Genomic DNA, 22,824 nt, shown 5'->3' on the forward strand with positions numbered 1-22,824 from the left:
ATATTCTGTTTGGAGCCACCCAGAGTGGCTCAGGAAACCCAGCCAGATGGGCGGGGTATAAATAAAATTATTATTATTATTATTATTATTATTATTATTATTATTATGGAATGTTGGTAGGTTCAGCTGGTCTGGGAAGACTGCGAGCTGCCGCATCTGCCAAAACTGTACAGGACTGGCAAAGATGCCAAGAGACAGGTTTGCTTCTCCACAGAGCCCGCTAGTGCCGAACTTCACAGCTCCCATCTGAGGTGACACATGCGCACTGTGCATTTAAAGCACTATTGCATCGCTGTTACAGTCATGGCTCCTGCCCCACCCCCACATCCTGGGAACTGTAGTTTAAGAGTGCCGAGAGTGGTCAAGAGACTGTTCCCCTCAAACAGCTACAAACTCCAGTTTGTTTAACAATCAACACCTCTTCCTCAGTAGCATTTGCAATTGTATTTCTTTGTAAGGAAAATACGGGTCTCCTAACAAATCTCTTAACAAACTACAGTTCCCAGGATGCTTCGGGGAATACCGTTGTTAAGAGTTGAAGTGGTATAAGAGCGCTTTAAATGTCCAGTGCGGATGTGAACTGGGTGAAACAGACTAGTCAAGGAATACATTCTTCAAAACGTTCCAAAGTGGACAGGCATAGATCAAAGTTAGGTGGCGAGATGGATCAATGAAACGTATTAACCACACAAGTCAAACGTGCCTAACCAACTTCTCATAAACCAGCACAAATACATCTGAGAAAGGTGCAAGATGGTGAGACCCCATCTGTCAGCTCAGGGGGGGAGGGGCTCCTCTGCCAGAGCTGCCTGCACCAGCTCTGTCATTCCATCCACCCATGTCTGAGAAAGAGGCAAAGGAAACAAAGCCCCTTCCATCGGCTTGGCTGCAATCTTCCCTTCTGCACTTAATTATTTATTAAGTTTGTATACCGCTCTCCATCTCAGGAGCGGTTCACAACATAAAAATACAAGATAAAAAACGCATAATACTTAATAAAAACAGGAACAAGAAACAAGCCAATAACCACTGGCCATTCCAGCCAGGGCAACATGTAACTTCATTACGTAAAAGCAGCAAAAGTGTTAGCATCTGGCCTTATTTCTTCTCTACCCTCCTCATCCGTTTTTCCTTTAGTAGCACGTCTCTTAGATTGCACGTCATTGTTATCAGACGAAAAGCACCTTCACTAACAGATACAGGCAGTATATAAAAGAAACCTATACGCAGGCAATAAATATATAGATTTTTCTCAAAAAAAAAAATGGGGGAAGGGAGAAACTAGTAGGGTGGGACTGGGACATATACCAGCGGCAGTGAGATTCTCCTCTATTTAATGTAGTTCAGACACTATCAACAGCAGCCATTCCCTCCAACATGCCCTCCTTTAGAATAATACTAAATAGGATCATTCCAAGGTGGGCATTGTGGGCCAGGCATGAGGACTGGCAGCAAACTACATTTGAAAGAAGAATGGAAAAAGCCAGTGCTCTTTGTCCATGAAAGCCCCTATCCCTAAGAAGTTCTAGATTTTCTCACATGTCCCCACCAACAAAGAGGCCCCATAAGGTTGCTGCCTCTCAGCTCAACACTATGGCTGCATTTTGCCACTAGACTCCTCTAAGGGTTGTTCTTAGGAATTGCTTCTAAAGCCAGTACAGAGCTGGCAGAAACTTTGCTTTAAAGCCAATACAGAGCCAGCAGCAGATTCATTTTAAATCGAATTTAGAGCCAGCAGCAGGTTTGCTGTAAAGCCAATTCATAGCTAGCCGTGGCTTTTCTTTACAGCCTCTCGAAGCAGAAAGCAAACCTTATTGGAGCCATCTTTTAGGAGCAGCCAGTATAAACCCAAATAAAATATCCCTCATCCACAAGCAGAAACAAAAAGAAGAAATGAATGATTTGCACAGTCTGCTGTTAGGAACTGCGTGTTCATCAACCTACCGACACTTGTTATTTTCTGGGAGGCCAGGTCCTGAAGCAAGGCTCCGATTGCCGGGTTGTGTCTGGAATACAGTTCATATCGATTAATGCCAATGTGGAATTTGAGCCAGTTTGGATAGGAATCAATGGACGTTTCTCCAGTGGGTAGAAACTCTTCGTCTTCGTTGCCTTCGTTTTGCCTACCAAAATAAAATTGAACGAGAGACGGGAGAAGATTAGGTTTCCTTAAAATGCCAGCAATGCACTTTGCAACATGTCAGTGAGGGAGAGGGGAAATTGGGGAGGGGAGCAAATGGGATGGATTCCAAGCCTGGGGAGGTGCCAAGAAAAGCAATAGGTCAGGGCAGCAATTCTTAAACTCTGTTGTACTGCAGATGAGTGTTCTGGCTTGCTTGTGTTGGAAGTGCAATGGCAGAGATCATTCAATGTGTAACTTATGTGCTGATTCTGTTAGTGTTATAGTCAACTAGCCAAGAGGGGGACGAGTGGGGGTGTTGCTTAGCAACCAGGCAGAGTGCCATGATGTTTGCTGAGATAACATATACTCTGATTGGCTGCATAGTTCTGAGGGAGCTTTTCCTCTGTGTGTTTAGTTTCATGTCTCCCTGCTAGGTACAAGGCCTGAAGTTAAGTTGCCAGTGCGCAAAAGCTCTCTGCTTATTTCTCCTAAAATTATACACTAAACAATGCACTAAATGGTTTCCTCATTAAAGTCTTATCAGAGTATTTTTCTTTTCTCTCTGGACTACATCTGCATTACTTAAAGAGACTTTGCTAACAACCGTCATTGCGTGTTATCAATCTGGACCAAGTGAAGTTTCAAAACTGTCTTCAAAGACACCTCTACATAAAGTGCATAATCCTATAGCACCTCACAAAGCAAAATGAAAACACTGCCAAAAATGGTCCTAAACATTAATATTTGCCAGACCTACATAAGCAAACTCTAGGTCTTGCTTTCCTGAGTCACCTTCCCTAATAAAACAACAATCAACAGATGCCATGCTCTAGTTTTGCAAGGGAGAGGGGGAAAGGGGGTACAGTGGTACCTCGGGTTACAGGCGCTTCAGGTTACAGATGCTTCAGGTTACAGACTCCGCTAACCCAGAAATAGTACCTCGGGTTAAGAACTTTGCTTCAGGATGAGAACAGAAACCGTGCAGCGCCAGCGCAGCGGCAGCAGGAGGCCCCATTAGCTAAAGTGGTGCTTCAGGTTAAGAACAGTTTCAGGTTAAGAATGGACCTCCAGAACGAATTAAGTTCTTAACCCGAGGTACCACTGTATCTCCCTCACCACTTCATGAGCAGAGGAGCAGAGTGTAGGGGGAGGGAGCTGCAAATCTTAGCTGGCAGCAGGGGAAGACTTCAAGGGCACCACTGCGCCCATGGATGTCACACTGGCAACCGTTAAGTTGACCCCCAAATAAATGTGAAAGAACTTAGAAACCTCCACCCCATCCCAAGATTGGCTTGGTCTTCAGGAGATGTTCTCACTCCACCCCTCATGACATGCCCCCCACAAGCTGATTTACCTATCTCAGGGGTGTCCAAACTTTTTTCAAAGAGGGCCAGATTTGATGAAGTGAACATGCATGAGGGCCGACCAACGTTGTTGACCTTTTTTTCAGGATTGAAGTTGTTGAGCTTTTTTTCTTTTTTTAGGATTTTACCCCAGGAAATAAACGGCCACAGGGGCCAGATTAAACCACCCGATGGGCCGGATTAGGCCCCCCAAACGGACTTTGGACATGCCTGACCTATCTCATTCCAATATGAATTGATCCCAAGGAAGTAAGACTTTTTTTAAAAAAGAGGGATGTGAAGTTACAAAAACCACCCATCTTGGATGTCTGCCAGAGCACATATCACATACCACAATGCAACAGGGCTGTGTCAGTACTTTGGGAAGGGGGGTGCAGCTGGGTTAAGAATCATCTGCTCATGTTGGCAAGTGTGGCATCCACAGAGGAAATCCAAAATGCCCTTTCAGTATTGTTATGGAAATTACGGGCGGCGGCAGCCACATCTTTAAAGTTGTTAAATGTTACAAATATTATGCTTAAATGTATCCTTTCGACTTGGCAGCTCAGGGAAGTCACCTAGCTTTAACAATCATATAAAATCAACTCCTGTGCCAGTTTCCTCCATTCCAACACTATTTTGCCCTTGAAAAATAGGGACTCCAGGAAGTGCCCAGAGGTGACAACTGCTGAGCTGATTGTTGGCCAAGGAAAGCCAATCTTATACCTGGGTCTTGCCCTGACATGTTTGCCAATGTTAAACTAGTGTAACCCGTCTAAAAAGGTAAAGGGACCCCTGACCATTAGGTCCAGTCGTGACCGACTCTGGGGTTGCGCCGCTCATAAAGCAATGATGCTTTATTGGCCGAGGGAGCTGGCATACAGCTTCTGGTGAACCAGAGCAGTGCACGGAAACACCGTTTACCTTCCCGCCGGAGCGGTACCTATTTATCTACTTGCACTTGGATGTGCTTTCGAACTGCTAGGTTGGCAGGAGCGGGGACCGAGCAACGGGAGCTCACCCCGTCGCGGGGATTCGAACTGCCGACCTTCTGATTGGTAAGTCCTAGGCTCTGTGGTTTAACCCACAGCGCCACCTGCGTCCCAACCCCTGTCTACCCCTCCCCTTTTTGCGACATGTCAGTGATGTATCAATGATGCTGTACGAACTGTATTCTGGGATATGGTGGGAAAGTTTTAAAAGTCCTTGTCACCCCATCCTCGGGGTTCAAAATTCCTCTTTGAACCTGTTGCGCAATAAACTTTGACCTACAGCTGTTTGCTCCATTTGGTGGTTGGACTCCTTCCTTTATTCCGCAGGGACCCGTGAAGAGCTGGGTGACTGAGCAGCCTCGCACCTACATTTTTCCGTAACAGTATGAAGGAGAAGCTGAAGACTGCAGAGTTATCAAGCTGCCATTTAAGGCATGAAGATAACTCAAAACTCTCAGGGATAGAGGGGGGAAATCCCCATTAAGCAATCCATACTTGCAAATGGTTTTTCTTTGTGACCTTTGATGCTGATTCTCCTGTTTGCAAGAGGAGTTAATATTCTACAGTACAGCTCTCACATCCCTTTTTCCACTTTATATGTGTGTTTAACTTTGTTAGCTTTCAGGAGGGGGAGAGGATCTGGCATGTGCAGTTTCAACATTTCATTTTATTTCCTGGGAAAGCTCCCACCCCGCTTCCGCCTTGCCAAAGGCTTTCCAAGGCAGCTTATGGGCAAATTTTGAAACTGACAAAATATGCCATCAAGACAACGAAAGACTAACATGAAAAGTGTAAAACACTTGGTAGCAAGTAGCATCTGGGCAGCAGAACTTGCAGCAAATGACCAGAGCAAATTCACTGGTCTTCCTCTGTTTAGCTCCTGTTGCCATTTCCCTCCCATTTCCAATTTTAGATTGTAAGCTCAACAGGGCAGGGACCTAGCCTCTTGTATGGTGCAAAGCACAATGCACATTGAGGGTGCTGGGCAGATCAATAATAATTACAAAAAATGTCTGCTTAACTTTCATCCAATCTCAAAACAAACAAACAAACAGCAATGTTTTGGAGGTGTTTTTAGTACTTCCGTGAGATTTCTGGTGTATGTTGGGGGAGATTTTGGGCTCCAGAAAACGTTTTGTATCTTGTGCTTTCAGATCCAGTTTGCATGACAAAACCAGAGCCAGAAAGCACATATTCAGTGGAGACAGAATTGTTCTGTGCAGTAAATGGTTGCCTCTGCTCTGCCCCTGGATCTGAGTAAGCAACCCAATTGCAGATTCTTTAATAAGCCATTATTTTCATTTTCAATTACAAACAACAAAAGGTTAAAAGTGTTACAAAGAGAGAGTAAAATACTGTAAACTGTCTAGGAAAAAGAAACTACATTTCAAGAGAAAACTAACATTAACTTTTTTTGGGGGGGGGGTTTCCTCAGCCCATAAAGAAACCTGCAACATAACTGTCCTTGTTCTTCAAACAATATTATATGGTTCATGCCAAGTTGTGTAAGAGCTTGCCTGCTTAATTCAGCTAAGCCACAATTCATGAAACCCACGGGCCAAATGCAGTCCTTTGGTCCTTCCTCCCTGACCCACAGGACTCTCCCCAGGTTACACACCCTCGCAAACCACACCTCTCACCAGCCTTGTTTTGCAGCCTCATGTGTTTTTGCCTGGCTGGAATTTGTCCTTGCACTCTGAAAATGCTTCATACTTGCCTGGATAGAATAGAGAGGGGTGTGTGTGCGTGCGTGCGTGCGTGCGTGCGTGGAAATTAGCCTACAACACAAAGGTAGAAATAACAGTACAGTGGTACCTCAGGTTACATACGCTTCAGGTTACATACGTTTCAGGTTACAGACTCTGCTAACCCAGAAATAGTGCTTCAGGTTAAGAACTTTGCTTCAGGATGAGAACAGAAATCGCATGGTGGCAGCAGGAGGCCCCATTAGCTAAAGTGGTGCTTCAGGTTAAGAACAGTTTCAGGTTAAGTACGGACCTCCAGAACGAATTAAGTACTTAACCTGAGGCACCACTGTAGTTGCTCCACCCACTTTTGCCTCTGACCCCACCCACCCCTGCCATGTGGCCCCTGAAAGGTTGCTCAGGCAGAAATGTGGCCCTTGGGCTGCTACAGTTCCCCACCGCTGCCTGAGGTGCAAGAACCTTGTTCTGTCCTGTGACGCAGTCTCAGATTACCGATACACGTATGCAAGGAGACAGGCTGTCTGGTCAGAAGGTTTTGGAAGGCCATTGTGCTACTTTATTGTTTGTTCTTACTACAAGGCAGAGAGCGAGCGAGATGGGTATTTCAGATAGATGCACAGTCGAAAGAGAATTTCTCCATTCATTGCAGCAGCTCCTGTTTATTCCTATTAGGTTCAGGCAGGAGCAATCCCCAGTGAATTGTTGCCTTTATTTACAGGGTTTCAAATTTTGCAAATCCATAGACAACACAAAGCAATGAACGTCTTCTAAGAAGTCAATTCCATTGAACTTAGTGGGACTTACTCCCCAGTATGTGGTTGCAACCCAAGTACAGGCATAAAGAATAAATATTTTTTTAAAAAAACAAAAACAGGGAATTAGTTTAATAATAAAAAGCACCTTGCATACTGTCAGTTAACACACAAATACACACACATCAACTCTGTGTTTGGATTTAAAAGTGCAGGTAAATAACTTATAACGTTATCTTGTTTCAGCCCCTCTTGGCACACTCATAAGCCCTTTCCCAACTGCTGAGAAAATCAAACAGTTCCCCGAATGACAGCATTTCAAAGCTTAGAAGCAACAATGTCATAACCTTTAAAAAGTAAGCTGAACTGCAGATGCTCTAGATGGAAAAGTGCGACAGGAATTCTCTCGCATAACTAAACCAGCACATTTTCTACACAATATATTGGAAACACACACACACACACACACACACACACACCCCAGAACTGTGATAGAAAAGTTGCTAAAAGATGTGTTCACTATGATCTATAGAAGCTGGAGCCCCCCGATGTTAAAAAATATTTGACTGAATATAAGGAATACATGTGGACTTGTAAAAAAAATGTTCCTGTTCAGGATGCTGGCCAGCCAGCTAGCTGTGATCCATTTCCAGGCTACGCCATTGCGTTCTATTCCAATCCCTTCCTAGAACAGCCAGTCAGCATTCTGTAGCCACCAAGCATGATTAGCCTTCATTGAGCTGTTGGTCTCAGGGTCTCTGTCTGTCTGTCTGTCTGTCTGTCTCTCTCCACCCCCCCCCCACCTTTGCCATATTGGTCCAAATATAAGCCACCACTGATTATAAGCCCTTAACATGAGATTGCTTTGAAAAGAAATATATATATACAATCAATCTCCAGAATCATCCATTGGTTTTTGCAATATAAAAACAACGTGTGCAACTCCTGACTTGTCTCACTATGAATAACTCACCCAGCACCACCCAGGTTGATCCTTTTACTAAAACTACCAAAGCATAAAAAAGTTCCTCATGGTTCCTGTGGTCTCATCTTAAATCACAGCTTCTCCACCTGGAAGAACTCAGGTTCGAAAATACCCAGGTTTGGTGCCTATATGTAGACACGCATACCCCTAAAGGGTTTTGTTGTTGATGATGATGATATGGAAAATATTGGGGTTCCCCTTGACCATGCTGACACCCCCACTTTTTGCATTAGGAAGGATGCTTTGGTAAGGATGCCTTGAAGAAAGAGTTCTCCACCAGGGAGAAGTTGATTTGATATCCCTGCCAAAATTGACTCTGATCTAATTCTTCAGTGGTGCACTTTTGGGATGATATAAGTAAAAAAAAAAAAAATGCTCCTTTTCCCTTATGGGGTACCCAAGAGCCTATATAGAGTCCTTTTGTAGGTTATGTATTAGTAGGAGAATATAACAGAGACCAACCAGAGAATATTTAGAAGCAAAGCAGCTAGTAAGCCTGATCTTTATTAAACTGTTGCAACAGGGTGCTCCCCCACAAGCAGGAGAGAGGAGGAGGACCCAGAGCCATGTGTGCAAGCCCTTATATAGACATTTTAAATTGCCCGCCCTGGAGTCCAAGACCACCCCAAGAAACATCATACCTACATCACAGAAAAGGCGGTCTACAACAGAAATCTGAGTGCGTTGTTTATCTCCTGTCTGGCAAGTTACCTGATTGCATTATCTGGGTTTTGGCCACTCTTTTGTTATTATAACTACTTAATTCCTGAATCTAGGTCACAGGTCAAAGGCTCACACCCTGTTCATATCTTGAATGTGCCCTTAAGACAGGATTTGTGAGGAAAGAGACAATGGGGAGGTTTCCCACTTTGACCTTGCAGAGAAATATTTGAGGTCAATTTGTTCAGGACCTAATCTGTGGGGTTTCAGACATGTGGTATATGAGCTTAAAATTCTTATAACAGGATAATGATTTTTATTTATTTCTTAAAGGTGTTTTTCGTCCAGTTCTGAACTTTCAGGCTGAACTGGTTACAATCCTACACATGAGTACTCACAAGTAAGTCCTACCAGATTCAACAGGCCTTGCTCCCAGAGATAAGTGGTGTTCAGACTGCAGCCTTCACTAGCAATAGGCCTTTTGAGGAACATGAAAATAGAAGAACTCTGCTGGATCATGCCAAGGCCCCTCCCATCCAGCAGTCTGTTTCCACAATGTCCAACCCCTGGGAAGCCAGCAAGCGGAATCTGAGTGCCATATCGTTCTCTCCCTATTTGCAGTTCCCAGAAGCTGGAATTCAGAAGCCAGTAGAGGTAGAGCATGGCCCTCCTGGTCCAATTGGAGGATCCCTAGATCCCTTTTCATGTGTGATGAGAGAAAAAGGGAGAAGAAGAGGGTTCAGCGCCTTCATCCTGCCCTTCCTGAGGGAGTCTGCCTAGAGACCTCATTACTATCATTTAGGCGCCAGGCAAAAAACATTCCTGTTTTCCCAGGCTTTGAAGAACTGCTAATGTAAGCGTTCCGAAACTCAGAGCCGTTTCATTTTACCATCTGCTTAAATTGGCTGTTGCTGCTTTAGGTTTGTTTTTAATTTGCTGCATTAGGTTTTTTTTGTAGGCTTTCTGTTATATTATGCAGGGCATTTGGGTGCGACCCAGCTTGCAGAAGAGGGGTTTTGCATGGGGTTAAAACAGACAAAAGAGTTGGGGACCTCCACAGTCCCAGACTATCCCTGTACTTTTAATCCCTCTCTCTTTGATATTAGAATTATATTCTCAGATAGCACCCTGTTTTCCTGCTCCTTCTCCTCTCTCTCTCTCCCCCTCCCTCAAGGAATTGTAGAGTTAGAAAGGGACCCTAGGGGTCACCAAGTCAACTCCCTGCAATGCAGGAATCTCAACTAAAACATCCAAGACAGATGGCCACCCAACCTCTGGAACTAGACACCTTTTCTGTCCAAGTTATTTATTTCCTACAATAAACAACTTTATTTCACTTTTTACATGCAGGCATTTATGTGTATGTGTGTGACTGCAATGAACAAAATCTACTCTCTAACCAAGATTCACTAGTTTAAATGCTACTCACTCTGTGTACTAAAAGGGTTCCAATAGGTAATAAACCTTTTTATCCTATTAAATTGTTTATTTGCAATGGTACTTTTTCCCCTGTAGACCAGCCTGGGAACAACGACAAACAAACATCTATGTTGAAGAAGGTGCAGGATATAAATGATGGAAATAAATAAATAGGGTCCAGGTGAGAGGGCAACGATGGTTTTTTACGAGTTGCACAGCAAAGGGATGGGAGTGGGTAATATCCATTGCAGTTTCAACACACATACCAACCACAAAGAATTATGATGGGCAAAGCCACACAGGGCAAAATCCTCCCATTTGGCCATTATCTCAGGTTGCATGCACTTGGGGGGATGCCTTCTTGAAATCAGCTGGATCTAAGTAGACATGTTTTGGCTTGCATCTTTAAAGGCTTTCTCAGCTGCAATACTTCACCTATTAACACTGCCTTATACAGACCATCGGGTCCACTTATCCAATGACCAGCCCGGCTCTCCAGAATTTCAGAGGGGGGACATTCCTAGCCCTACCTGGAGATGCCAGAGACTGGATCTGGGGGTTTCTGCATGCAAAGCGGTTGCTGTACCGCGGATCTGGGGCTGAAAGAGGGTTAGGAAAGGGCCAGATTTAGGTTTAATGAGGCCCTAAGCTACTAAACGTAATGGGGTCCTTTATATGTCCAGCTGTCCTTTGTCAACAACAAATTGTCACTGCTTTTTTGGGTTGAATATATGCTATACTGTAATTTATGGACGTAATAGGTATCTAAAGCCATTTGCCCTTGTTGCCCTGCAACCAGCCCATGCAGAACATAGGCACCCTATATATAGAAATGAGCAAACCAGTGATATTTTAGGGAGCAGGTTAGCAGGCGGGGCCCATGACTTACATCATAGAAGCCCACACAACACAAAACACTGTTGCTATATGTAGATTGTATTTTATTTGTTTTTTCTCTTATATTTGGGGAAAGTACATTCAGGGTTTTTTCCTTTAAATTTTTTTGGGGTCCCCAAAGAGAGTGGGGCCCTAAACTATAGCTTGTTTAAAGTAAAGGTAAAGGGACCCCTGACCATTAGGTCCAGTCGTGGCCGACTCTGGGGTTGCGGCGCTCATCTCGCTTTATTGGCCGAGGGAGCCAGCGTACAGCTTCCGTGTCATGTGGCCAGCATGACTAAGCTGCTTCTAGTGAACCAGAGCAGCGCACGGAAACACCATCTACCTTCCCACTGGAGTGGTACCTATTTATCTACTTGCACTTTGACGTGCTTTTGAACTGCTAGGTTGGCAGGAGCTGGCATCGAGCAACAGGAGCTCACCCTGTCACGGGGATTCGAACCGCCGACCTTCTGATTGGCAAGTCCTAGGCTCTGTGGTTTAACCCACAGCGCCACCCGCGTCCCTTAGCTTATATCTAAATCCGGCACTGGTTGGGAGCCTCATCTAGTGGGCACCAGGCTGAGGAAAGCTGCTGTAAAAGGATGGAGGGGCATCCGTGGGACTATGCATCCAATGTGGAGGGGGAGAGGAGAAAAATAAGCAAGCTGCCTCAATATATAATGCACCTACAAGAACAGGTACATGCAGTGAAATAAGAAATGTATAAGACACCACCTTGAGCTCCTTGGAGGACAGATAGGAAAGATATGTAACAGATGCATATATCAGAGGCCCTGCCATTTTAAGGGACAATATGAGGAGAGCAGGGGTCCAGAGAGGAGTTAAGAAAAGAGCCTGCCTACCTGGCCTTGTATATCCAAGAAGTCATCCCTCTGTACTGAGGGAAAGGGGGACTAGTTCAATCAGAAAAAAAGGACTCAGGAATTGCTCCTAGCAATATAAAAAGAAAATAAAAAATTCCTTCCAATAGCACCTTAGAGACCAACTAAGTTAGTTATTGGCATGAGCTTTTGTGTGCATGCACACTTCTTCAGATACACCAAAACAGAAGTCACCAGACCCTTATATATAGTGAGAAGGTGGGGAGGGCTATTACTCAGAAGGGTGATGGGAATGGGTGATTGGCTGATAGGTGTGGTAAACCTGTAGCTGTCTTATTACAAAAGAATTTCAGAAATAGACTGGAAAGAGAAGTTGCTGAATTGCAACTCATTACCAAACTTAAAACCATGGAGAGACCTGGTCTGAATAGAGACACTGGATTCTTATCTCATTATACATGATAAAGCTGTTTATAGCGATCACACCCTTTGCTTTTTCCTGTAAGACCAATTGCAGTCGTTAACAGTTGTCAACAGGTTTACCACACCTATCAGCCAATCACCCATTCCCACCACCCTTCTGAGTAATACCCCTCCCCACCCTCTCACTATATATCTGGGTCTGGTGACTTCTGTTTCAGTGTATCTGAAGAAGTGTGCATGCACACAAAAGCTCATACCAATAACAAACTTAGTTGGTCTCTAAGGTGCTACTGGAAGGATTTTTTTTTATTTACTTTTGACTACGGCAGACCAACACGGCTACCTACCTGTACAATAAAAATATTATCCACCCATATTCATTTTTTATGAATGCATTGTTTAACAGCAGGGAAGGGACAATCCTGAATGAGGCCACAAAAGGAGGAAGGATACAGCTCACACCTTTTGTTATATATCTATGTCTTTGGGGCTACAATTTAGCACATGACATTTGCATATACAAAAAGGGTGTCTTTGTTGGGTGGAGTGTAATGGACAAATTACTTTTATCGGGAGAGGGAATGGAAACTTGCACCTTACCCAGTAGGATCTCTGACTCTTTCAGGGACAATGAAAAAGAGAGCCTGTGTGATATTGTGGTTAGAGTGTCCAACTAGCATACGAGACCAAGGTTCAAATCTCCACTCAGCTATGAAGCTCACTGGGTGAGCTTGGGCCCGTCACTCACTCTCAGCCTAGCTTACCTCACAGGTTTGTTGTGAGAAGGAAACAGGGAGGTGGAGATCTAAAGGCATCACGTAGAGCTCCTTGGAGGAACAAGTGGGTTATAAATGCAGTAAGCAAAGCATCAAATGGATGTCTGAATACAAACCTCTAGAAATCACAAAGGGGGCGGGAAGAGTGTTCTTTCACTCAGCTCTTGCTCTCAGGCTTCCCATAGGTTTCTGGCTGGCCACAGTGAGAACAGGATGTGACTTTGGCCTGATCCAGCTCCTAATACTCTTACTCAGAGATGGACCCTAGGGATTTGCTCATGCACTTGCTTTTATCTTTATAACAACAACTTCTACAATGGTATCCTAAGGGGTGGGAAGAGTTTTTGCAAACAGTGTTTAGACCACCTGCAATTCTTTCAGCTTTGGAAGTTAGCAGTGCAGCCCTACACACGTCTATCCAAAGGGGCTAACTCTCAGTGAGTATAGGAATACAGTAGTGGTGTCCAAACCTTTTTCAAAGAGGGCCAGATTTGATGAAGTGGAGGCCTGTGAGGGCCGACCAAAGGGCTGACCAAAGTGGTTGTTGACCTTTTTTTAGGGTTGAAGATTTTTTGGGATTTTACCCAGGAAATAAACTTCCACAGGGGACAGATTAAACCAACCAGCGGGCCGGGTTAGGCCCCCAAAATGGACTTTGGACATCCCTGGACTACAGGATCAATCGGCAAATGACCAGAGCGTGAAAGGTAAGAACATAAGAGCTTTGCTGCTGGATCAGACCAATGGCCCACCTAGTCCAGCATCCTGTTCTCAAAGTGGCCACCCACATGTCTGTGGAAAACTCACAAGTGGGACCAGAGCTCAAGAGCACTTTCTCTACTCCTGTGGTTTCCAAAAACCGGTATTCAGAAGCATTAATGTCTCTGACTGTGGTGGCAGAGTATAACCATCTTGGCCAGTAGCCATCAATAGCCGTCCTCTCCATGGACTCGTCTCATCCTCTTTGAAAGCCACCCAAATCGGTGGCCATCAGTGCTTCCTGTGGGAACAATATCTAGTGCTGTCACCAAACATCTGGAAAACGGAATCTAGTATAGTAGTGGTCAGTGTGAGAAACTGAGATATGAAAGCTAGGAGATCAACGGCACCTTAAGCCTAGGTTACAGGCGCAACAACAGAATGTCTAGGTGCACTTTTTTATAAGAATACAGAGCTGAAAAATGAATGAACTGCAGCTAAAATATTATGCTCATTTTTCACATGGTCTAGTCCTTCCCCTGCCCACCTCACTAATATTCTTTAAGAGGGTCTCTTCTCCAGTCTTTAGAGAGTAGCTGGAAGTGGGGAAGCAGAAAAAAGATCCTCCTTTCCTTCCACTCTGCAGTTTTAATCTGAAATCTTAGGTGCAATACTGCACCTAGAGCTCATGAAATTCCCTGTTGTGAAATGCGCCTAGAACAATGGGAGTTTCGAACACTGGAAGTGGTAGTAGCGGCAGTGGGCGAGGATGTCAGCATGGTTATCTCAAATTCTCTGCATCCTGCCAGGGTATGTCTGGGCTTAAATCTGCAGGAGCATCCTCAGCATTTCAAATTACTGGACAATATACTAAGATCTTCATCCCTGGGGTTTTTTTTTAAAGAGAAAGTGGGAAGACAGAAGCCTGAAAAGATGGGGGGGGGGAGAGAGAAAGACACACCTTTTTTCTAACATACCTGGTTCTCTGCAGGAACCCACTACTAGCACAGTCCTGTATATGTCTACTCAGAAGTAAATCCCACTATGGTTGATGGGGCTTATTTCCAGGTAAAACGGCTGTTTAAGCTAGAGAAACATCCTGTATAATTAAAAGTAAGCAATTCATTCAGCAGTTCCAGCAAAGGGTTGGAGGTGAGTAGATTATACACTGACAAAGGCAGTGGAGGAAGGAGATGGGATTGGACATACTCCCTATTTCACCATCACCGCTTCATCTTTGGTGGATGAGATTAGCAGGCTCCATTCACACAACTCAAACAATGTTTTTTTTAAGAAAGGTTCCTGGGAAGGGAAGGCTGGCTGTGGTGGAAGTCATAACATCTATTCTGTTCCTCTTCCTGAGGTCAATTAAATCTGGCACCTCCACTTAAATAAAATCCTCCAAATTCTATTTTCTCTACCTAACAAGGGGTAAACATGGGCTGAGGGATCACTGACAGGTGGGAAGACCATGAATTGTCCATCTCCTTCTGATTCCTAGTTATTTGTCTTTTGGGTAGATTAACTCTGCAAACCCGTTTCAGCTCAGATGAAACAATCTAACAACCTTCTTCTCAATGACAGGATTCCTAAAAACACTGTATCTCACCTTCCTTTTTGGGGAGAGGGGGTAACAATTGCACATAGGCAGAGAGACACAGGAGACCAATCAGGAAGTTCAAAGTGGTATTTTAAAAGACATTAGTCTGTGTTATTTTTGAAAAACCCACTACCCATTATCTGTTTTTTGGAGAGGGGGCAGTGGGAGAATCATTAAGAGTGAGAAGAAGACATGGCAATTCTGCCTCTTCAGTTTTTGGTTGGGTGGGCAAGACATCTCCAGGTGCTATCTTTAAAGGAAAACATTGCCTTTTTGCCCCTGAGATCCTTATCTATTTTCACAGTGGAAGCGGGGTGGGTGGTTGGGTGGGAATCAAAGAAGGGATTTATCATAAACCAAAGCTACCTTTCACAACACACAGTGCTCTCTTAGAAACATTATCTCTGCATTATTTATATGGGGGGAGGGGAGGTCAACCAAGACTCCTTCATTTTTACAACAGCTGGAGAAGAGAAATATCTTCCACAGGAACAACTTACTGAGAAAGCAGCATCATAGAATGCACTCTGGTTTGTTTGTTTTTTGGAAGGGTGACAGTCAGTAAAATATTTGTATTCGTTAATGTTAGCCTTGGCATCAATAACTGCAAAACCAGGAGCAGAGGAGAAGTGGGGGAGAAACACCAGCCATTGCTATCTCAGGATATCTTATCTAGTTTAAGAAGGGAGTGTCAATCACTGTAAGACTCTTATGGAGGGCATTAACTACTGCAAGACACTTACCTATATATTTTAGGTTTGAAGGGAGGAGAAAATCAGAAGAGGTGGCATCAGCTGATGCTGTTACAGAACTCGGCTGTCTCCTATATTTTTGTAGGGTGTGTGAGGCCTTTTTAAAAAAATATTAAGGGGGGCTGGTGGTAGCCAATGCAAGACTTGTCCATTTTTTTCATAAGGGAGGAAGATTTCTGAAATGTTATCACTGCTACTACGACTTCTGCACTGTATTCTTGGGTTGGGGGAGGGGACAGCAGTAAAAGTCAAGAGGAGACTCTTATCCATTTTTGTTAAGGAAGGAGCTGATAATTTTTGGAAGGAGCTGAAGATTCCTAGGGGGCAACATCACCCGAAGCTCTCTTAGAAAGACCCATTCCCTGTTTTATTTACAGGGTGGGTGGGCAGGCTATCAATGTAAGATTCTCTTTTTCCTCTCTTTAAGAAGGGAAGGCAAGAATCAGCAAGGTGGTACTGCCAACGTCAGCTAATACTTTCTGCCCCCTTCCCTCTATGCTGCTGCTACTGAAGTATATGGGTTGGGGGCTTGTCAGCCCATGCAAGTTTCTCTTCCAGTCTTCAGGTAGGGAGATATTAAACTCTGAGGGTGGAGAAGGTGCAGTAGCACCAGCTGACTCCCTCCCTATTGTAAGACAGACTCCCTCCCTATTGTAATTTTAGGGGAAAGAAGAGAATCAGCCAACAGCTGCCTGTTCTTCAGGAGAGAACCAGAAGGGGCAAAGACTCCCCCCTCTATTTAATTGGGGGGGGCAGAGAATCACTCAATGCAAGAATCTGAACGGGCAAAGAAAGACACCAGTGCGGAAGGGGTGGGGGGCTCAGAGAATCAATTAGGACAAGGCTCTTTAAGGATTGCTCCTAAGCCGAGAATCCGAAAGGGCCGCTTCAGGCAACGCTCCCTTAGACCCCCCCTCTATTTTGGACGGCGCGGTGGGGCGTTACCTAAAGCCAAAGCCACTTCTCTCCTCCCCACCCCCCAGCAGCCCCCAACCCCAATTCAGTGGGGAAGCTAGCCGGGCGTTTTTTTTGCCCCGGGTGAAGCCTCCAAAGGGGCGCTATTGAGACTCCCAGCCTGTGTGTGCGTGCGCGCAAATACGCACGGGGAGTGTGCCAACCTGGGTCTTTGCCCCGGGTGAAAGAAAGCCTAGTTTCACTCCTACCCTAGACCCCCCAATCTCTATTTTCGACGGCGGGGCGGGGCGTTTTCCAGAGCCTCTTTTCTCTCCCCCCCCCAGCAATCCCCCAACTCACCATTCCTGATTCTCCGCCGCTTTGGGGTTGAATCGGATGTCGCTGTTGACGCTGAACAGGACGTCCTGGTCTCCCAGCGGCGGGACGGGCAGCTTGTACAGCGGGTGCTCGAAGAGAGCCGCCAGCTTGGAGAAATACGCGCCTTCCTCGTCCTCCTCCTCGTAGCCCGGCTGCTGGCGAGGCCGGTGGCCTCCCAGGCGGTTCCCCGGCTGCTGCTGCTGCTGCCTCCTCTTGCTCGCCTGGCCGTGGCGCAGCTCCCCATCTTGGATGAGCGCTTTCTGGGTCAGATCCGGCCCCTTTGGCTGCTGCTTCTCCTGCTGCGCGCGCTTGAAGGCTTCGGCCCGCTCCGAGGCGCCTTTCTCCAGCGAGTGCGAGCTCACGTTGGAGCTGGGGTCGCTGCTGAAGTCCTGCAGGATCCGCAGCGTGTGCTTGCTAGGCCAGCCCGCGGCTGCAGCGGCAGCCTCCGAGGCACCGGCCCTCTCCGCCGGCGCTGCAGCTGCCGCTTGCTGCTGCTGTTGCTCGGGCAGCTCCGGAGCCGGCGCCCAGCCCCGCGCGCCTTCCTTCTCCCCGGCTCGGCTGGCTGCAGCGGCGGCGGCCGCGGCGTGCGAGCAGGAGCAGCCCGCGTTGGCGCTGCCTCCTCCGGCTCCGCCAGCGCCTCCTCTGCCGTCTCCGGCTACGTCGGCGCCCACCGCCCGCTTCTCCAGCTTGGGCAGCAGGTCGATCATGATATGCATGGTGCAGGCGATGAGGAACACCATCAGGATAAGGATCCGGAATTTGCGCACCAAAATCATCTTCATGGCTCGGTTGGAAAGGAGGAGGAAATAAATAAATATATATATATTGGGGGTTAATTTGGAAATAAATATATGAAGGGACCCCAGCCAGGTGGGAAGAAAGGCTGGCTGGAGTTGGGTGGGCTTTTTCACAGAAAAAGAAACACAAAAGCGTCGGGACTTCCCGGTCCGGTCCAGCCAGTCATTTCCAGAAATAAATAAATCGGTTTTTCTTTACCCCCGCACCAGGCAAGTCTTTTTAAAACCGAGGAGCAGCCGGCGACGGAAGCAGCAGCAGCATCGCGATCTGTAGAGTTGCAAATTAAATCTTTTTTTTTTAAAAAGTCCTCGGAGCACCCCACGATCGGACGGGTTTAATGCAGGAAGGGGTCAAAACAGATGCAAAAAATAAAGAGAGAGTCGGATGTTGGACGTGACCTCCCCGAATGCACACAACATCGGCCTCTTTTTGCCTTTGGGGGAAAAGGGGAGGGAGAAAGAAGCCAAGGGAAATAAAGGCAAAGAAATCAGGAGCATTTAAAAAGAATTAAATTAAATTTAAAAAGGTAAAAGGGGGGTGGTGGATGACGAGATTTCAGAAAAGGACCATAAGAGAGGGGGATGATGGTGGAGAAGGAATCAGCCCATTATTTTTCTGGTCCTCTGTTCGAGCTTCTCTTTTCCTACCCGGTTCTCTGCAAAACGAGCGAGGCGGCTGCTGGAAAAAGGCAGGAGGCGAAAATCTTCCTGCCTTCTCTCTCTCTCTCCTCTGGCCGTTTTCTCTTCGCTCTCTCGCTCTCGCTCTCTCCCTCTCTGCGCGACTGTTTCAAAACATTGGCTGGACGCTGGTTTTTTTCTTTAACATGTTTCTTTCCGGAGCTTCCTTCCAGCGCTTGGGCGAGAGCGATCGGCTCATCCAGGAATTGGGTAGCGGGAGGAGAAGTGGGGGGGGGGTGAAAGGACAGAGGTTTTCTCTTAAAAAAATAAATCAGTGCAGGAGAAAAAAGAAAACCCGCACTATATATAAGAAAAATACAATACTGTCATTTGCTCCAAAGAGGGAGGGAGGGGGAGAGATAAAGAAATAATAACCTCCCAGATGACCCAAAATAGAGAATTTAAATAGGGTGGTGCGGGGGGGGGGAAAGGCGAATTAGAAGGGGGAAAAATAAAAGATCTATAGAAGCATCACACTCAATAGCGGTCCTTCTTGGAGCAAGGCAGAAGCTGGGGTTGTATCCGCGCTGGGCTGTGCGGATCTGCTTTTCGTGGGGAAGAAGAGGAAGGGGGTAAATAAATGTGAAAAGGCAAAAAGGGAAAGGGGGGAGGAGAGAGAGAGAGCGCGCTCGGAGGGAGCGTTTGGCAGGTGCAGCGCGGTTCCCCCCTCGGAGCCACACTGAATGCAGCAGATTGGCTGGCCGAGAGAGGAGGAGGCAACGCCGGCCTTCGGTGGGTGTGTTAAAATATTATGAGCAAGCCATCCACCCAGACGTCATAGTTAAGAGATTGGCTAAATAAATGCTACAGTGATAGTAACAGAAAAACCTCAGCCCAAAAGCTGTCTCTCTCTCTCTCTCCTTTTCCCCCAGTATCTCTCTCATTTTTACTGCAGATCCAACTAGGGCAAAAAGAGGGCGTCTTTTTCTCAAAGGTTTGAGGAGGGGAAGGCCCTGGTAGCAGGGGAGAAAGAGAGAGAGAGGAAAGGAAGAAAATCTATGATTGCAAAGTACGAGGGCAGTCTGGCTGCGTCGGATCAGAGGGACTTGAATTATTATTTTAATAATTTTTTTTTGCTGTTGTCATCGTCTGCATTACACAGAGCACATTTCGCAAATGAAACACAAAGGAGAAGTGCATCTGGCTCCTTTTGCAAGGTCATTATTTTGGTTTGGGCTTTGTTTTTTACAGAGGGATGAGAGATGCACAGAAGAGTCCAGGGTGTGTGCGTGTGTGCGTTTAATGCAAAAATAATCAATCCATAAATGCACACGTAATTGCTCCCAGAGCAGCTCTCCAGGGTTAAGTAGGCACACCAGGCCAGATTTTATTGTGGTTTCTGTATGCGATGACTGCAAGATGAATCCAAAAGCCACTGGAATGAAACTGACTGTTGGGTCAGGAATAGCCAATGTGGTGCACTCCTGCTGTTGCTGGACCCTGATTCCCATCTCAGACCCTCCAAGTGTCCCTGTTTCCCAGGGGCATTCCCAGATTTACAGAAGCATTCCCAGTTTCTGATTTGATCCCAGAACATCCTGCTTTTCCTTAGGACGTCCCTATTTTCATCAGAGGAATGTTGGAGAGTGTGGAGTTATCTGACCCCCGAGCCGCCTGAAGGCAGCCCTGTATAGGGAAGCTTTTTGATGTTTAATGTTTTATTGTGTTTTTATATATGTTGGAAGCTGCCCAGAGTCCCTGCAGCAACCCATTCAGATGGGTGGGGTATAAATAGTATAAAAATAATAATAATAGAATAAAGGTAAAGGGACCCCTGACCATTAGGTCCAGTCGTGGCCGACTCTGGGGTTGTGGTGCTCATCTCGCTTTATTGGCCGAGGGAGCAGGCGTACAGTTTCCAGGTCATGTGGCCAGCATGACTAAGCCACTTCTGGCGAACCAGAGCAGCACATGGAAATGCCGTTTACCTTCCCGCCAGAGTGGTACCTATTTATCTACTTGCACTTTGACGTGCTTTCGAACTGCTAGGTTGGCAGGAGCTGGGACCGAGCAATGGGAGCTAACCCCGTCGCAGGGATTTGAACCGCCGACCTTCTGATTGGCAAGTCCTAGGTTCTGTGGTTTAACCCACAGCGCCACCCATGTCCCAGTTATGGAATAGGGTGTCCCTATTTTCATCAGAGAAATGTTGGGCGGTATGTCATCTGCTCCAGCAAGCATGTCCATTCCTCAGGGACAATGGGAAGTGCAGTCCAGACATTGCACATTCACCCTCTCCTGTCTATCATCCAGGCAGGCAAGCAAGAGCCTCTATGAGAGTCGAGGGCACATAACAGCCAGGCAAAAACCCTCACGGAGGCTGTGATGCAAGGCCAGGGAGGGGTGTGGCTTGGGGAAAGGGGGTGTGGCCAGCAGAAAGCCCCAAGGACCAGAGGCTTGGAGGGCCGCAATGAAGCCCTAAGGCTTAGGTTCTCCAACCATGCAATAAATGAAGATAATGTTGCAGAATAACTAATAAGTTCTTATTGGTTTTCCAATATTTCCCCAATAATAGCCGAATTATAACAATATCAATTAGTTGTAGCATAGTGATTTAATGCCTGCAGGTCCTTGGTTGAATTGTCAGTTTAGTCTTCGACACACTGGGTTGGTCTCCCTCTGCAATGTGCAGCTAACATGAATTGCCTACTTTAATTTGTTACGGAGATTACTGACACAATAATATATACATGGCATTTATATAGACGCCTCTGCACCCCCATCCCTTCCGATGAAGGTTTGATATGCTTTTGATGAGCAGAACTCAGTTGGGGCGGGGGGAGGCGGAACATAACTATTTCTTTTTAGGAATTAAGCTCAACGTCTTCTCCTGTGACTTTCCCAAACTGTTTCACGCTCTCAGTTTCTGCTGTGTCAGATGAATATTACCCTTGATAATGCTTCCCCTATTATAAACACAAGGAAATAATGAGCTCTTAATGGAATTGCTTGCCATTAATATGGGTTTTTTGCTGGCTGATAAATGTAATAAAATGAACTCTTTCATATATGGTGGCACCTATTGTGATGTATCGTTATTTTTTGCCTGGAAACAGTTCCTGTTCTCTTTCTCTCTTCCTCTTTCCCCTCTGCCCCCACATTATTGATATGAGCAGCTAATATCAGCAAGTCTGGTGTATGATCTTGTGACTGAACAACAAATATAATTATAGAAATGTAACACAGACAACCGTTTGCAACTGACCGTTGCATGTAAGACTGACAACCAGTGTTCTTTTAAGGAGCAGAAGTTTTTTTGTGGCAGGTACCTAGTAAGTACCTTATTTTGGCAGAAGTGGATGGTAGTTGCAGGAATCTTCTGTAACTTTTATTTTATTGGGGGAGGGCAGAATTGAATGAAATTCACAGGTAACGTTACCCCTTCTGAGTCGAAGAATCCTGCCAAATTCCAAAAAGATAATTGTCATGGTTTTTCTGCTGGGGCAGCCACCACCTTGGGGAGGGAAGAATTAATTACTTAATCTTCCATGGTATTTTCAGGACAATTGGTCTGAAATTTTCAGCTATGAAAGAGGTTCCCCTGGGCAAGAAACCTGCTACGTTTCAGACAAATCAGCCCAGTGACTTTTGTACTAGGTACCTTTAATGTGGTTTTTCTTGGGGCGGGGGCGGGGAGAGGAAGACTAGAAAGGATTCCCTTCGGGATAACATCTTTCCCTCTGACTACAAGCTATACTTGTCAGTTACTGCAGAGCTATCCCTTTGTGTACTCCCCATTCTGATGTTCTCTCTTTCTTCACCATGGTGTGATTGCTCAAATGATAGGCTTGGAGAAATTGCTTTTAGCGGGTACTTGTCTGCAGCATTTTTGGATACCTGGATCACCAAGGCGCCATGAAACAGTTTAGTGGTGTCTGCTTTGACAAACAGGCTGGGGTGTCCTGCTTCACATCTAACAAGCCCAAAATCTCGCTGAGGTACCTCACCTCTGCTTGACATTTAACTCCCTCCCCACCAAATCTGATGCACACTCCAAGCAATGAGCATTCAGGGGCGGGGGGAGCCAGTTGATTCTTCTAGGTTCTGGCTAATTCCACCCATCAAGATTCAACTCCAGCTCTCCTTTCTGATTCAAGACTACCTGCCTAGTATGCTCCCTTCAGAAT

General features: G+C 45.8%; 1 protein-coding gene across 2 annotated transcripts in view; it reads right to left on the bottom strand.

Moving 5' to 3' along the window:
* FAM20C (FAM20C golgi associated secretory pathway kinase) overlaps nt 1-19,377 on the bottom strand; it is a 97,030-nt gene extending 77,653 nt beyond the window's left edge. Inside the window, exons 1-2 of one of the 2 annotated variants that reach the window (XR_014541411.1) lie at nt 17,205-19,376; nt 1,945-2,123 (exon numbers count right to left, since the gene is read on the bottom strand). Coding sequence is in view for 1 of the 2 variants with exons in the window: in XM_083585092.1 (XP_083441218.1) it covers nt 1,945-2,123; nt 17,205-18,004 (979 nt within the window). In the remaining variant the exon portion in view is untranslated. Of the gene's footprint in view, nt 1-1,944; nt 2,124-17,204 lie in introns of both variants that reach the window. The other variant, XM_083585092.1, reaches the window with a different exon arrangement.
* Nucleotides 19,378-22,824: the final 3,447 nt, after the last annotated feature.

This window comes from Podarcis filfolensis (assembly GCF_964270895.1).
Source record: "Podarcis filfolensis genome assembly, chromosome: 14".
Lineage (NCBI taxonomy): Eukaryota > Metazoa > Chordata > Lepidosauria > Squamata > Lacertidae > Podarcis > Podarcis filfolensis.